General features: G+C 41.2%; 1 protein-coding gene across 1 annotated transcript in view; it reads left to right on the top strand.

The window, feature by feature from the left end:
* Positions 1-14,749, top strand: part of RASA2 (RAS p21 protein activator 2) — a gene marked incomplete in the record, with an annotated part of 722,923 nt that overhangs the window by 589,165 nt on the left and 119,009 nt on the right. Inside the window, 1 exon segment of the mRNA XM_053709823.1 lies at positions 8,357-8,439. Within this exon segment, the coding sequence (XP_053565798.1) occupies positions 8,357-8,439 (83 nt within the window).

The following is a 14,749-nucleotide window of genomic DNA, read 5'->3' as shown; positions in this document are numbered from 1 at the left end:
AGTTCTCTATTCCCGTCAACAAGAGTTCCTTTCTTGGGAACAATAATAGACTCCTTAGAAATGAAGATTTTTCTGACAGAGGCCAGAAAATCAAAACTTCTAAGCTCTTGTCAAGTACTTCATTCTGTTCTTCTTCCTTCCATAGCGCAGTGCATGGAAGTAATAGGTTTGATGGTTGCGGCAATGGACATAGTTCCTTTTGCGCGAATTCATCTAAGACCATTACAACTGTGCATGCTCAGACAGTGGAATGGGGATTATACAGACTTGTCCCCGACGATCCAAGTAGATCAGAGGACCAGAGATTCACTCCGTTGGTGGCTGACCCTGGACAACCTGTCTCAAGGGATGAGCTTCCGCAGACCAGAGTGGGTCATTGTCACGACCGACGCCAGTCTGGTGGGCTGGGGCGCGGTCTGGAAACCCCTGAAAGCTCAGGGTCTATGGTCTCGGGAAGAATCTCTTCTCCCGATAAACATTCTGGAACTGAGAGCGATATTCAATGCTCTCAAGGCTTGGCCTCAACTAGCAAAGGCCAAATTCATAAGGTTTCAATCAGACAACATGACGACTGTTGCATATATCAACCATCAGGGGGGAACAAGGAGTTCCCTGGCGATGGAAGAAGTGACCAAAGTAATTCAATGGGCGGAGATTCACTCCTGCCACTTGTCTGCAATCCACATCCCAGGAGTGGAAAATTGGGAAGCGGATTTTCTGAGTCGTCAGACATTTCACCCGGGGGAGTGGGAACTCCATCCGGAAATCTTTGCCCACATAACTCAATTATGGGGCATTCCAGACATGGATCTGATGGCGTCTCGTCAGAACTTCAAGGTTCCTTGCTACGGGTCCAGATCCAGGGATCCCAAGGCGACTCTAGTAGATGCACTAGTAGCGCCCTGGACCTTCAACCTAGCTTATGTATTCCCACCGTTTCCTCTCATTCCCAGGCTGTTAGCCAGGATCAATCAGGAGAGGGCTTCGGTGATCTTGATAGCTCCTGCGTGGCCACGCAGAATTTGGTATGCAGACCTGGTGAATATGTCATCGGCTCCACCATGGAAGCTACCTTTGAGACGGGACCTTCTTGTTCAAGGTCCGTTCGAACATCCGAATCTGGCCTCACTCCAACTGACTGCTTGGAGATTGAACGCTTGATTTTATCAAAGCGTGGGTTCTCAGATTCTGTCATTGATACTCTTATTCAGGCTAGAAAGCCTGTAACTAGAAAAATTTACCATAAAGTATGGAAAAAATATATCTGTTGGTGCGAATCGAAAGGATTCCCATGGAACAAGATAAAAATTCCTCAGATTCTATCCTTTCTACAAGAGGGTTTGGAGAAAGGATTATCTGCAAGTTCTTTGAAGGGACAGATTTCTGCTTTATCTGTTTTACTTCACAAAAAGCTGGCGGCTGTGCCAGATGTTCAAGCTTTTGTTCAGGCTCTGGTTAGAATCAAGCCTGTTTACAAACCTTTGACTCCTCCTTGGAGTCTCAATTTAGTTCTTTCAGTTCTTCAAGGGGTTCCGTTTGAACCCTTACATTCCGTAGATATTAAGTTATTATCTTGGAAAGTTTTGTTTTTGGTTGCAATTTCTTCTGCTAGAAGAGTTTCAGAGTTATCTGCTCTGCTGTGTTCTCCTCCTTATCTGGTGTTCCATGCAGATAAGGTGGTTTTGCGTACTAAACCTGGTTTTCTTCCGAAAGTTGTTTCTAACAAAAATATTAACCAGGAGATAGTTGTGCCTTCTTTGTGTCCGAATCCAGTTTCAAAGAAGGAACGTTTGTTGCACAATTTGGATGTAGTTCGTGCTCTAAAATTCTATTTAGAGGCTACAAAGGATTTCAGACAAACATCTTCCTTGTTTGTTGTTTATTCTGGTAAAAGGAGAGGTCAAAAAGCAACTTCTACCTCTCTCTCTTTTTGGCTTAAAAGCATCATCCGATTGGCTTATGAGACTGCCGGACGGCAGCCTCCTGAAAGAATCACAGCTCATTCCACTAGGGCTGTGGCTTCCACATGGGCCTTCAAGAACGAGGCTTCTGTTGATCAGATATGTAAGGCAGCGACTTGGTCTTCACTGCACACTTTTACCAAATTTTACAAATTTGATACTTTTGCTTCTTCTGAGGCTATTTTTGGGAGAAAGGTTTTGCAAGCCGTGGTGCCTTCCATCTAGGTGACCTGATTTGCTCCCTCCCATCATCCGTGTCCTAAAGCTTTGGTATTGGTTCCCACAAGTAAGGATGACGCCGTGGACCGGACACACCTATGTTGGAGAAAACAGAATTTATGCTTACCTGATAAATTACTTTCTCCAACGGTGTGTCCGGTCCACGGCCCGCCCTGGTTTTTTAATCAGGTCTGATGAATTATTTTCTCTAACTACAGTCACCACGGTATCATATGATTTCTCCTATGCATATTCCTCCTTTACATCGGTCGAATGACTGGGGAAGGCGGAGCCTAGGAGGGATCATGTGACCAGCTTTGCTGGGCTCTTTGCCATTTCCTGTTGGGGAAGAGAATATCCCACAAGTAAGGATGACGCCGTGGACCGGAGACACCGTTGGAGAAAGTAATTTATCAGGTAAGCATAAATTCTGTTTTATCATGATTCAGATAGAGAATACAAATTTAAACATCATTACAATTTACTTCTATTATTTATTTTGCTTATTTTTTTAGATATCCTTAGTTGAAGAAAAAGCAGTGCACATGGGTGAGCCAATCACACAAGGCTTCTATGTGCAGCAACCAATCAGCAGCTACTGAGCCTATCTAGATATGCTTTTCAGAAAAGAATATCAAGAGAGTAAAACAAATGAGATAATAGAAGTAAATTAGAAAGATGTTTAAAATTGCTTAATTGCTTACTCTTTCTAAATCATGAAAGAACACATGTGGGTTTCATGTCCCTTTAAGGTTTTTTGGGCAATTGAAAGAGAGCTGAATGCCCTTTTTAAGGGCAGTGAAAAAGAGCTGAATGCCCTTTTAAGGGCAATGCCCATACAAATGCCCCTTTAGGGGTAATGGGTAGTTTAGTTTTTGTTTTAGTGTTAGGTTAGGGACTTAGGCCTAGATTTGGAGTTTGGCGTTAGCCGTGAAAACCAGCGTTAGAGGCTCCTAACGCTGGTTTTAGGCTACCGCCGGTATTTGGAGTCAGTGATTAAAGGGTCTAACGCTCACTTTTCAGCCGCGACTTTTCCATACCGCAGATCCCCTTACGTCAATTGCGTATCCTATCTTTTCAATAGGATCTTCCTAACGCCGGTATTTAGAGTCGTTTCTGAAGTGAGCGTTAGAGCTCTAACGACAAAACTCCAGCCGCCGAAAAAAAGCAGGAGTTAAGAGCTTTCTGGGCTAACGCCGGTTCATAAAGCTCTTAACTACTGTACCCTAAAGTACACTAACACCCATAAACTACCTATGTACCCCTAAACCGAGGTCCCCCCACATCGCCGCCACTCGATTACATTTTTTTAACCCCTAATCTGCCGACCGCCACCTACGTTATACTTATGTACCCCTAATCTGCTGCCCCTAACACCGCCGACCCCTGTATTATATTTATTAACCCCTAACCTGCCCCCCTCAACGTCGCCGCCAGCTACTTACAATAATTAACCCCTAATCTGCCGACCGCAAAGCGCCGCCACCTACGTTATCCTTATGTACCCCTAATCTGCTGCCCCTAACACCACCGACCCCTATATTATATTTATTAACCCCTAACCTGCCCCCCACAACGTCGCCGACACCTGCCTACACTTATTAACCCCTAATCTGCCGAGCGGACCTGTGCGCTACTATAATAAAGTTATTAACCCCTAATCCGCCTCACTAACCCTATCATAAATAGTATTAACCCCTAATCTGCCCTCCCTAACATCGCCGACACCTAACTTCAATTATTAACCCCTAATCTGACGACCGGAGCTCACCGCTATTCTAATAAATGTATTAACCCCTAAAGCTAAGTCTAACCCTAACACTAACACCCCCCTAAATTAAATATAATTTTAATCTAACGAAATTAATTAACTCTTATTAAATAAATTATTACTATTTAAAGCTAAATACTTACCTGTAAAATACATCCTAATATAGCTACAATATAAATTATAATTACATTGTAGCTATTTTAGGATTAATTTTTATTTTACAGGCAACTTGGTAATTATTTTAACTAGGTACAATAGCTATTAAATAGTTAAGAACTATTTAATAGTTACCTAGTTAAAATAATAACAAAATTACCTGTAAAATAAGTCCTAACCTAAGTTATAATTAAACCTAACACTACCCTATCAATAAATTAATTAAATAAAATACCTACAATTACCTACAATAAAACCTAACACTACACTATCAATAAATAAATTAAATACAATTTCTAAAAATAACTACAATTACATAAACTAACTAAAGTACAAAAAATAAAAAAGAACTAAGTTACAAAAAATAAAAAAATATTTACAAACATAAGAAAAATATTACAACAATTTTAAACTAATTACACCTACTCTAAGCCCCCTAATAAAATAACAAAGACCCCCAAAATAAAAAAATGCCCTACCCTATTCTAAATTAATAAATTTAAAAGCTCTTTTACCTTACCAGCCCTGAACAGGGCCCTTTGCGGGGCATGCCCCAAGAAAATCAGCTCTTTTGCCTGTAAAAAAAAAACATACAATACCCCCCCCAACATTACAACCCACCACCCACATACCCCTAATCTAACCCAAACCCCCCTTAAATAAACCTAACACTAAGCCCCTGAAGATCTTCCTACCTTGTCTTCACCTCACCGGGTATCACCGATCGGTCCTGGCTCCGATATCTTCATCCAACTCAAGCGGGGGCTAGACATCCACTGAAGAAGTCCAGAAGAGGGTCCAAAGTCTTCCTCCTATCCGGCAAGAAGAGGACATCCGGACCGGCAAACATCTTCATCCAAGCGGCATCTTCGATCTTCTTCCATCTGGTGCTGAGCGGGTCCATGTTGAAGCAGCCGACGCGGATCCATCCTCTTCTTCCGGCGTCTCCCGACGAATGACGGTTCCTTTAAGGGACGTCATCCAAGATGGCGTCCCTCGAATTCCGATTGGCTGATAGTATTCTATCAGCCAATCGGAATTAAGGTAGGAATATTCCATCAGCCAATCAGAATATTCCTACCTTAATTCCGATTGGCTGATAGAATACTATCAGCCAATCGGAATTCGAGGGACGCCATCTTGGATGACGTCCCTTAAAGGAACCGTCATTCGTCGGGAGACGCCGGAAGAAGAGGATGGATCCGCGTCGGCTGCTTCAACATGGACCCGCTCCGCACCAGATGGAAGAAGATCGAAGATGCCGCTTGGATGAAGATGTTTGCCGGTCCGGATGTCCTCTTCTTGCCGGATAGGAGGAAGACTTTGGACCCTCTTCTGGACTTCTTCAGTGGATGTCTAGCCCCCGCTTGGGTTGGATGAAGATATCGGAGCCAGGACCGATCGGTGATACCCGGTGAGGTGAAGACAAGGTAGGAAGATCTTCAGGGGCTTAGTGTTAGGTTTATTTAAGGGGGGTTTGGGTTAGATTAGGGGTATGTGGGTGGTGGGTTGTAATGTTGGGGGGGGGGGTATTGTATGTTTTTTTTTTACAGGCAAAAGAGCTGATTTTCTTAGGGCATGCCCCGCAAAGGGCCCTGTTCAGGGCTGGTAAGGTAAAAGAGCTTTTAAATTTATTAATTTAGAATAGGGTAGGGCATTTTTTTATTTTGGAGGTCTTTGTTATTTTATTAGGGGGCTTAGAGTAGGTGTAATTAGTTTAAAATTGTTATATTTTTCTTATGTTTGTAAATATTTTTTTATTTTTTGTAACTTAGTTCTTTTTTATTTTTTGTACTTTAGTTAGTTTATGTAATTGTAGTTATTTGTAGAAATTGTATTTAATTTATTTATTGATAGTGTAGTGTTAGGTTTTATTGTAGGTAATTGTAGGTATTTTATTTAATTAATTTATTGATAGGGTAGTGTTAGGTTTAATTATAACTTAGGTTAGGACTTATTTTACAGGTAATTTTGTTATTATTTTAACTAGGTAACTATTAAATAGTTCTTAACTATTTAATAGCTATTGTACCTAGTTAAAATAATTACCAAGTTGCCTGTAAAATAAATATTAATCCTAAAATAGCTACAATGTAATTATAATTTATATTGTAGCTATATTAGGATGTATTTTACAGGTAAGTATTTAGCTTTAAATAGGAATAATTTTTTTAATAAGAGTTAATTAATTTCGTTAGATTAAAATTATATTTAATTTAGGGGCGTGTTAGGGTTAGACTTAGCTTTAGGGGTTAATACATTTATTAGAATAGCGGTGAGCTCCGGTCGTCAGATTAGGGGTTAATAATTGAAGTTAGGTGTCGGCGATGTTAGGGAGGGCAGATTAGGGGTTAATACTATTTATGATAGGGTTAGTGAGGCGGATTAGGGGTTAATAACTTTATTATAGTAGCGCTCAGGTCCGCTCGGCAGATTAGGGGTTAATAAGTGTAGGCAGGTGTCGGCGACGTTGAGGGGGGCAGATTAGGGGTTAATAAATATAATATAGGGGTCGGCGGTGTTAGGGGCAGCAGATTAGGGGTACATAAGGATAACGTAGGTGGCAGCGGTTTACGGAGCGGAAGATTAGGGGTTAATAATATAATGCAGGGGTCAGCGATAGCGGGGGCGGCAGATTAGGGTTTAATAAGTGTAAGGGTAGGGGTGTTTAGACTCGGGGTACATGTTAGAGTGTTAGGTGCAGACGTAGGAAGTGTTTCCCCATAGGAAACAATGGGGCTGCGTTAGGAGCTGAACGCTGCTTTTTTGCAGGTGTTAGGTTTTTTTTCAGCTCAAACAGCCCCATTGTTTCCTATGGGAGAATCGTGCACGAGCACGTTTTTGAGGCTGGCCGCGTCCGTAAGCAACTCTGGTATCGAGAGTTGCATTTGCGGTAAAAATGCTCTACGCTCCTTTTTTGGATCCTAACGCAGCATTTTTTTGAACTCTCGATACCAGAGTTCATTTTATGGTGCGGCCAGAAAAAAGCCTGCGTAGCGTTAACAGCCCATCTACCGCCAAACTCCAAATCTAGGCCTTAGTATTTTTAGAGGTTAAAGAGCTGTTTAACTTAGGGCAATGCCCTACAAAAGGCCCTTTTAAGGGCTATTGGTAGTTTAGTATTAGATTAGGGGGTGTTTTTATTTTGGGGGGCTTTTTTATTTTCTTAGTGATTAGGTTTATTTTTGTTATTTGGATAATGTGGTTTATTTTCTGTAATGTTAGCCTTTTTTATTTTGTGTAATTTTAGATTAATGGAATCTTAGTTTTTTTTTTTAAGTACTGTTAGGATTTTTTATTTTAATTGTAATGTAGTATTTTATGCAATTAAGGGGTTAATTTAGGGGTGTTAGGTTATGGGGCTTAGTCATTAAATTAGTTATTTGCACTGAGGGGGTTGGCGGTTTAGGAGTTAGTAGTTAAATTAGGTTTAATGCTTTGTGGGGGTTTGCAGATTAGGGGTTAATATGTTAATTAAGTTTGTGTTGGATGGCGGATTAGGGGTTAATAAATGTATTCAGTAGTTTGCGATGTTGGGGTCGGCGGATTTAGGGGTTAATAATTTTATTATGTCATTGTTTTTTGTTTTTTTCTTAATACTTTGTGTGGGCGGTTATTTTATTTTTTTCTTAATACTTCGTACGGGCGGTTAGGGTTATATACTTATTGCGGGCGGTTAGGTTTTTTTTTTTTTTTTAACACTTATTGTGGGCGGATAGGTTTGTTTTTTTTTGTGTAATGTTCTGTTTGCTTTCCCTGCATCCCGGTGGATTCCGAAAAAGGCAGGGTGATGAAAGAATCCACTGCGGTGAATTCTTTCACCACCTTGCCATAATCCACCATTCTTTTGGCTGCGCGCTCAACCAACATTCTTTTGGCTACCTCGCACAGCCAACGTTCCTTTGAGGATGCGTGCGCAACTGGCGACACCAACGCGATTACAAACGCAATTATAGCATAGATTGTACTAAAAGAGTTAGGCGCCAGAACTAGAATCTTAATCATAACTCATGAAATTTGGCAATAATAACTGTTGCTCCTGCACTTATACAAAGTTGTTTGTTGTCAATATACTTTTACTTTTGGACCTGGACTTTACTATAGTAATGCATAATCTCTATTTTCATTAATTTCATTGTATTCTTTCTCGTAAAGCTCTCACATAATTGTGGAATGAATCCTTTTTAAAATGAGTGTCAAGAAGTAAATGTCGTCCTACCTTTTTTGTTTTATTTATTTTCTTTTACAGATAAAGATCCTAGGTTCACAATTCCCATCAAAAATATCCTGGCAGTTGAGAAGCTGGATGAGAGTGCCTTTAATAAGAATAATGTAAGTCATTCAGATGCATAGTATTAACCCCTAATAGAAGATGTAGCGAACAAATATCTGCTTTTGCAAGTAATTGAAATACAGAATTAATTTTTTTATTTAACCATTTATAAGCTCAAAAGATGAAAAATTTACATTTCTTTCATATGATGGGGAGATTATATTTCCTGTTTACCAGGAGGAGGCAAAACCACTAAATTCCAGAGCTTTCCTCCATCCCATGTCCCAGCATTCCCTTATCTCTGTTATGTTTTGCTTCCAGAATGAGTAGAGGAAAGTAGGAAAGCTTTAAAGTGTTCCCATCTTCATGTCACTGTTCGGGGTTCTCTAACCAATCCACATTTCCCCCTCAATAGTTGCTCATGGACAGGGGGTCAATAGGAGTTTAGCCTGGAGATGAGAATGCTGCTCTCAGGGGTCATAGTGCCCCACCAGGTGAATATTGTATTTATACACTTATCACCTGGTTTACAGTGTGTTTCTCCTTGAATATCATTAAAACTTTGCATCACAGTAGAAGGGGCCATCCAAGGAAGCACATGCAAAGTAGGGGAAGTTGCTGCAGGTAAGTATTTTATTTCACCTTTCCCATCCTATAGGCTATTCATTGAATATCTTGTTACAGTGTGGAGAAAGTGTACTGTCTCTTTAAGAAAGAGAGGTACATATACAGGCATACACAGACTTACTCTCTGACACCTAGGCAGCAAGCTTAATTCATTTGGAACTTTTCTAATGTTTTTAGAGCACTAAACCGCTGGAGACGTTGGCAGTTAAGGAACTGCAGGAAGTTGTGTAATTTGCACTGCATTAGGGTATTCCCCTCCCTTTCTACCTGATAGGGTGGCTATCTTTACTGCATGAAAGACGTTTTCTTGAGTCTTGTAGATTTGTGTGTGTATATATGTACATACCACAGAAATCTCAAACTGGACTGAGTACGCATTACAAGCCACTGCAAAACTGGGTACTTAACAGCACTTACAACACATTAACACTGCACATAAATAGTCTGGCACTCTTGCAAGGACACAGCTAGTTTAAAAGCTAAATGGAACAGTTAGTTACAGCATTTATCCAAATGTTAAAAGGGCAAGGGCCTCATCAAGGTGTCTTCCTCCCTGGGTCCCTAACTTTTAAATGCTTCAGTTGCGAGTGTGTTATTATCAGTTGTGTATATTGTGCCATACTTATCACTTCCCTAGTGGAACGACTTATCACTTATCCAAGAACTAAGGTCCCTGAACCACCAACTGAGGTATAGAGGGAAGATCTACTGACCATGTAAGCCGCTTATGCATATAATATATGTAAATCTGTGTCTGTGTTTGCACCCTCTCAACTTTGTGATTTATGCATGGGGCACATTGCTTATCCCAGGCAAGAGTGTTGCATAATATGTGGCCACTACTGCCCCTCAGCCCAGTCCCTCAGGGGGCTCTACTGAGCTGTCTCCTAAATTTAAAGAATATATATTCATTGTGCTATAGTTGAACTTATGTTTGATATGTCCCCTACAGCTAAGTGCAGTTGTATGCATGTAGTTGTGGTTACTTCTCACAATCATTTTTTGCATGTGTCACATATGCATAGTGACTTGTCTGGCTCCCCAAAACATAGGAGGGGGATGATTGATTGAGACTTCCTCTTCCAATGATTAATTTAAGTAACAGTACCCATTCCTGGAATCAGTGGTTGAGGGTATCTTCTTTAGTTTCAGCTTAGAACATATACATGCCTTGTTAATTGAAGTGGTAATCACTTTGGAGGTTGAGGAGCTAAGCAAACCTTCTAATTACTATTGGGAATATCACTCCTGCCCAGCAGAAGGCGGCAAAGTGCACCACAGCAAAGCTGTTAAATATCACCTCCCTTCCGTCCAACTCTTTGCCTATGTTAGAGCAAGGAAGTGGTGAAGTTTAGGTGTTGGAAAGAAGATTCTTCAAGCAAGATTTTATTATTTTTCAGCAGTACAAGATTGTTCTGCTTTGTCCTAGGGTGTAGCCGTAGTCCATATCAGTCTCTTCAGTAGAGCAGTGGTGGCTTTCAAGCAATGGGAATTTGTGGGGTACAATCCTTACTGCGCCTCCCATGTATTTAATGGTGCCCTAACCGTGCAAGCCTGAGTAAGATTACTCGGTCTTTGTTTTTATCCACAGGTACATGTGAGAGAATTGGCCTCTCAAACCTAGTGAGCTGCCGTGCTGCCTGGCAGAAGTCTAAAGGTAAGTGCTAACTTTATTTTTTTCTGGGACACATTGCAGAAAATAAAATGATGGCACTTTTAAATACGATTGTGGGACAAGAGATATTTGCCTATTGCTAGGGGGATTGTTTTATTAATGACAGCAATAGCAGGCACTGGGGACGAGGAGACTCATGGCTCAGTAGGTGGTGTTTTTGTTGTTACTTTACTCCCGACGGCTTTAGTAATGCATTTAGCCGAACGGGAGGTTAACGTTGTAACGCCCACGATGGGCAGGGTTAGCTGAGGCGGCAATCTCTGTTGCGTGCCTTTTTCCTCCTACACTTCCTGTGTTCCGAAGCGGAGAAATAGCTTCGTCACAGATATAGCAGCGTTGTGGTTACCAGACTACAATTTACAGAAAAATAAGAAGTTGAGTCCGGTTTATTAAGCAGAATAGTCACTCAGTTTGTAGTCAGGCAGGTAAGCACCTCAGCTAAGCTGAGGTTTACAGGCTGTCCGGAGTGTTGTTGTTTTTTTGGGATACTTTATTATTTTTATTGCAGAAAAATAAAGCAGTTTCTTTTTAAAATTTAAAGGAACAGTAACATTTTTTTTGTGGGGTATTTTCTAAATAAAATATCAGTTTGTTTATGAATTTATTCTGTTTATTGGTGAATAAAGATGGACCAAGAGGCCCTGCAAGATGTTACATGTTCTTTATGTTTTGATGCTAATGTGGAACCACCAATCCCTTTCTGTTCCTCATGTATTGAGAACATTGCTTTACAGGGATAGACATTTTCTTGAGCCAACATTGTGTACGCCGGATGCTGTTCAGGAGTCTTCTGACAATGTTCAAGATATGCCGCAGCTTTCTCCTCAAGCGTCCCAAAATTTATCATCCACACAACCAGTGCCCTGCACTTCCTCTCTTACTCCACCTGGATTTACGTTGCAAGACATCGCTTCCCTCATGTCCTCAGCGGTATCTGATGCGTTGTCTGCTTTTCCCATGCTGCAGGGAAAGCGCGAGAGGAAATGTAAACAATCAGTGAGTAAGGTTGCTGACACAGTCGTGGCTATTCCAAATGTCCCCTCCCAGAAATCTGAAGAGGAAGATACTTCGGTAGCATCTGAGGGTGAAATCTCAGACTTTTCTTCTGTTATGTGCGATCAGTCCACGGGTCATCATTACTTCTGGGATATAACTCCTCCCCAACAGGAAATGCAAGAGGATTCACCCAGCAGAGCTGATATAGCTCCTCCCCTCTACGTCAGTCCCAGTCATTCTCTTGCACCCAACGACTAGATAGGATGTGTGAGAGGACTATGGTGATTATACTTAGTTTTTATGACTTCAATCAAAAGTTTGTTATTTTACAATAGCACCGGAGCGTGTTATTACTTCTCTGGCAGAGTTTGAAGAAGAATCTACCAGAGTTTTTTACTATGATTTTAACCGGAGTAGTTAAGATCATATTGCTGTTCTCGGCCATCTGAGGGAGGTAAAGGCTTCAGATCAGGGGACAGCGGGCAGATGAATCTGCATTGAGGTATGTAGCAGTTTTTATTTTCTGAATGGAATTGATGAAAAAATCCTGCTATACCGTTATAATGACATGTATGTATACACTTCAGTATTCTGGGAATGGTTTTTCACCGGAACTACTCTGTTAAAGGTCACTAATCCTTTTAATAAATATTGTCTTGTTAAACGTTTTTGCTGGAATGTAGAATCGTTTACATTGCTGAGGTACTGAGTAAATAAATGTTTGGGCATTATTTTCCACTTGGCAGTTGTCTGCTTTAAATTGTGACAGTTTCGTTTCTCCTCACTGCTGTGTGTGAGAGGGAGGGGCCGTTTTTGGCGCTCTTTTGCTACGCATCAAAAAATTCCAGTCAGCTACTATTATATTTCCTGCATGATCCGGTTCACTGACAGATCTCAGGGGTCTTCAAACTTCTTTGAAGGGAGGTACATTCTCTCAGCAGAGCTGTGAGAATTTTTATTGACTGTGAATAAAAACGTTACTCTATAATTTTTTATGTCAAATTTAGTTATTTACTAATGGGAACAAACCTTTGCTAAAAGTTGTGTTATTTTAAACTTGATGCTATAACTGTTTCAGTTCATTATCTCAACTGTCATTTAATCGTTTAAGTACCTCTTCGAGGCACAGTACGTTTTTGTTAAAAAAGATTATAACCAGGTTGCAAGTTATTGCTAGTGTGTTAAACATGTCTGACCCAGAGAATGATATCTGTGTCATTTGTTCCAATGCCAAGGTGGAGCCCAATAGAAATTTATGTACTAACTGTATTGATGCTACTTTAAATAAAAGTCAATCTGTACAATGTGAACAAATTTCACCAAACTGCGAGGGGAGAGTTATGCCGACTAACTCGCCTCACGCGGCAGTACCTGCATCTCCCGCCCGGGAGGTGCGTGATATTATGGCGCCTAATACATCTGGGCGGCCATTACAGATAACATTACATGATATGGCTACTGTTATGACTGAAGTTTTGTCTAAATTACCAGAACTAAGAGGCAAGCGTGATCACTCTGGGGTGAGAACAGAGTGCGCTGACAATACTAGGGCCATGTCTGATACTGCGTCACAGCTTGCAGAGCATGAGGACGGAGAGCTTCATTCTGTGGGTGACGGTTCTGATCCAAACAGATTGGATTCAGATATTTCAAATTTTAAATTCAAATTGGAGAACCTCCGTGCATTACTAGGGGAGGTCTTAGCAGCTCTCAATGATTGTAACACCATTGCAATACCAGAGAAAATGTGTAGGTTGGATAAATACTTTGCGGTACCGGCGAGTACTGACGTTTTTCCTATACCTAAGAGATTAACTGAAATTGTTACTAAGGAGTGGGATAGACCCGGTGTGCCGTTCTCACCCCCTCCAATATTTAGAAAGATGTTTCCAATAGACGCCACTACTCGGGACTTATGGCAAACGGTCCCTAAGGTGGAGGGAGCAGTTTCTACTTTAGCTAAGCGTACCACTATCCCGGTGGAGGATAGCTGTGCTTTTTCAGATCCAATGGATAAAAAATTAGAGGGTTACCTTAAGAAAATGTTTGTTCAACAAGGTTTTATATTGCAACCCCTTGCATGTATCGCGCCGATTACGGCTGCGGCAGCATTTTGGATTGAGTCTCTGGAAGAGAACCTTAGTTCATCTACGCTAGACGACATTATGGACAGGCTTAGAGTCCTTAAACTAGCCAATTCATTCATTTCGGAGGCCGTAGTACATTTAACCAAACTTACGGCTAAGAACTCTGGATTCGCCATACAGGCACGTAGAGCACTGTGGCTAAAATCCTGGTCAGCTGATGTTACTTCTAAGTCTAAATTACTTAATATACCTTTCAAGGGGCAGTCTTTATTTGGGCCCGGGTTGAAAGAAATTATCGCTGACATTACAGGAGGTAAGGGCCACGCCCTACCTCAAGACAAAGCCAAATCTAAGGCTAGACAGTCTAATTTTCGTCCCTTTCGGAATTTCAAACCTGGAGCAGCGTCAACCTCCACTGCACCAAAACAGGAAGGAGCTGTTGCTCGTTACAGGCAAGGCTGGAAACCTAACCAGTCCTGGAATAAGGGCAAACAGGCCAGGAAACCTGCTGCTGCCCCAAAGACAGCATGAACCGAGAGCCCCCGATCCGGGACCGGATCTAGTGGGGGGCAGACTTTCTCTCTTCGCTCAGGCCTGGGCAAGAGATGTTCAGGATCCCTGGGCGCTGGAGATCATATCTCAGGGATACCTTCTAGACTTCAAATTATCTCCCCCAAAAGGGAGATTTCATCTGTCAAGGTTGTCAACAAACCAGATAAAGAAAGAAGCGTTTCTACGCTGTGTACAAGATCTGTTATTAATGGGAGTGATCCATCCAGTTCCGCGGTCGGAACAAGGACAAGGGTTCTACTCAAACCTGTTTGTGGTTCCCAAAAAAGAGGGAACTTTCAGGCCAATCTTAGATTTAAAGATTCTAAACAAATTCCTAAGAGTTCCATCGTTCAAAATGGAAACTATTCGGACAATCTTACCTATGATCCAAAAGGGTCAGTACATGACCACAGTGGATTTAAAAGATGCTTA

Source organism: Bombina bombina, chromosome 4 (assembly GCF_027579735.1).
Source record: "Bombina bombina isolate aBomBom1 chromosome 4, aBomBom1.pri, whole genome shotgun sequence".
Lineage (NCBI taxonomy): Eukaryota > Metazoa > Chordata > Amphibia > Anura > Bombinatoridae > Bombina > Bombina bombina.
The sequence above is the reverse complement of the archived record's forward strand: the minus strand, read 5'-3'. Positions and strand labels throughout refer to the sequence as shown.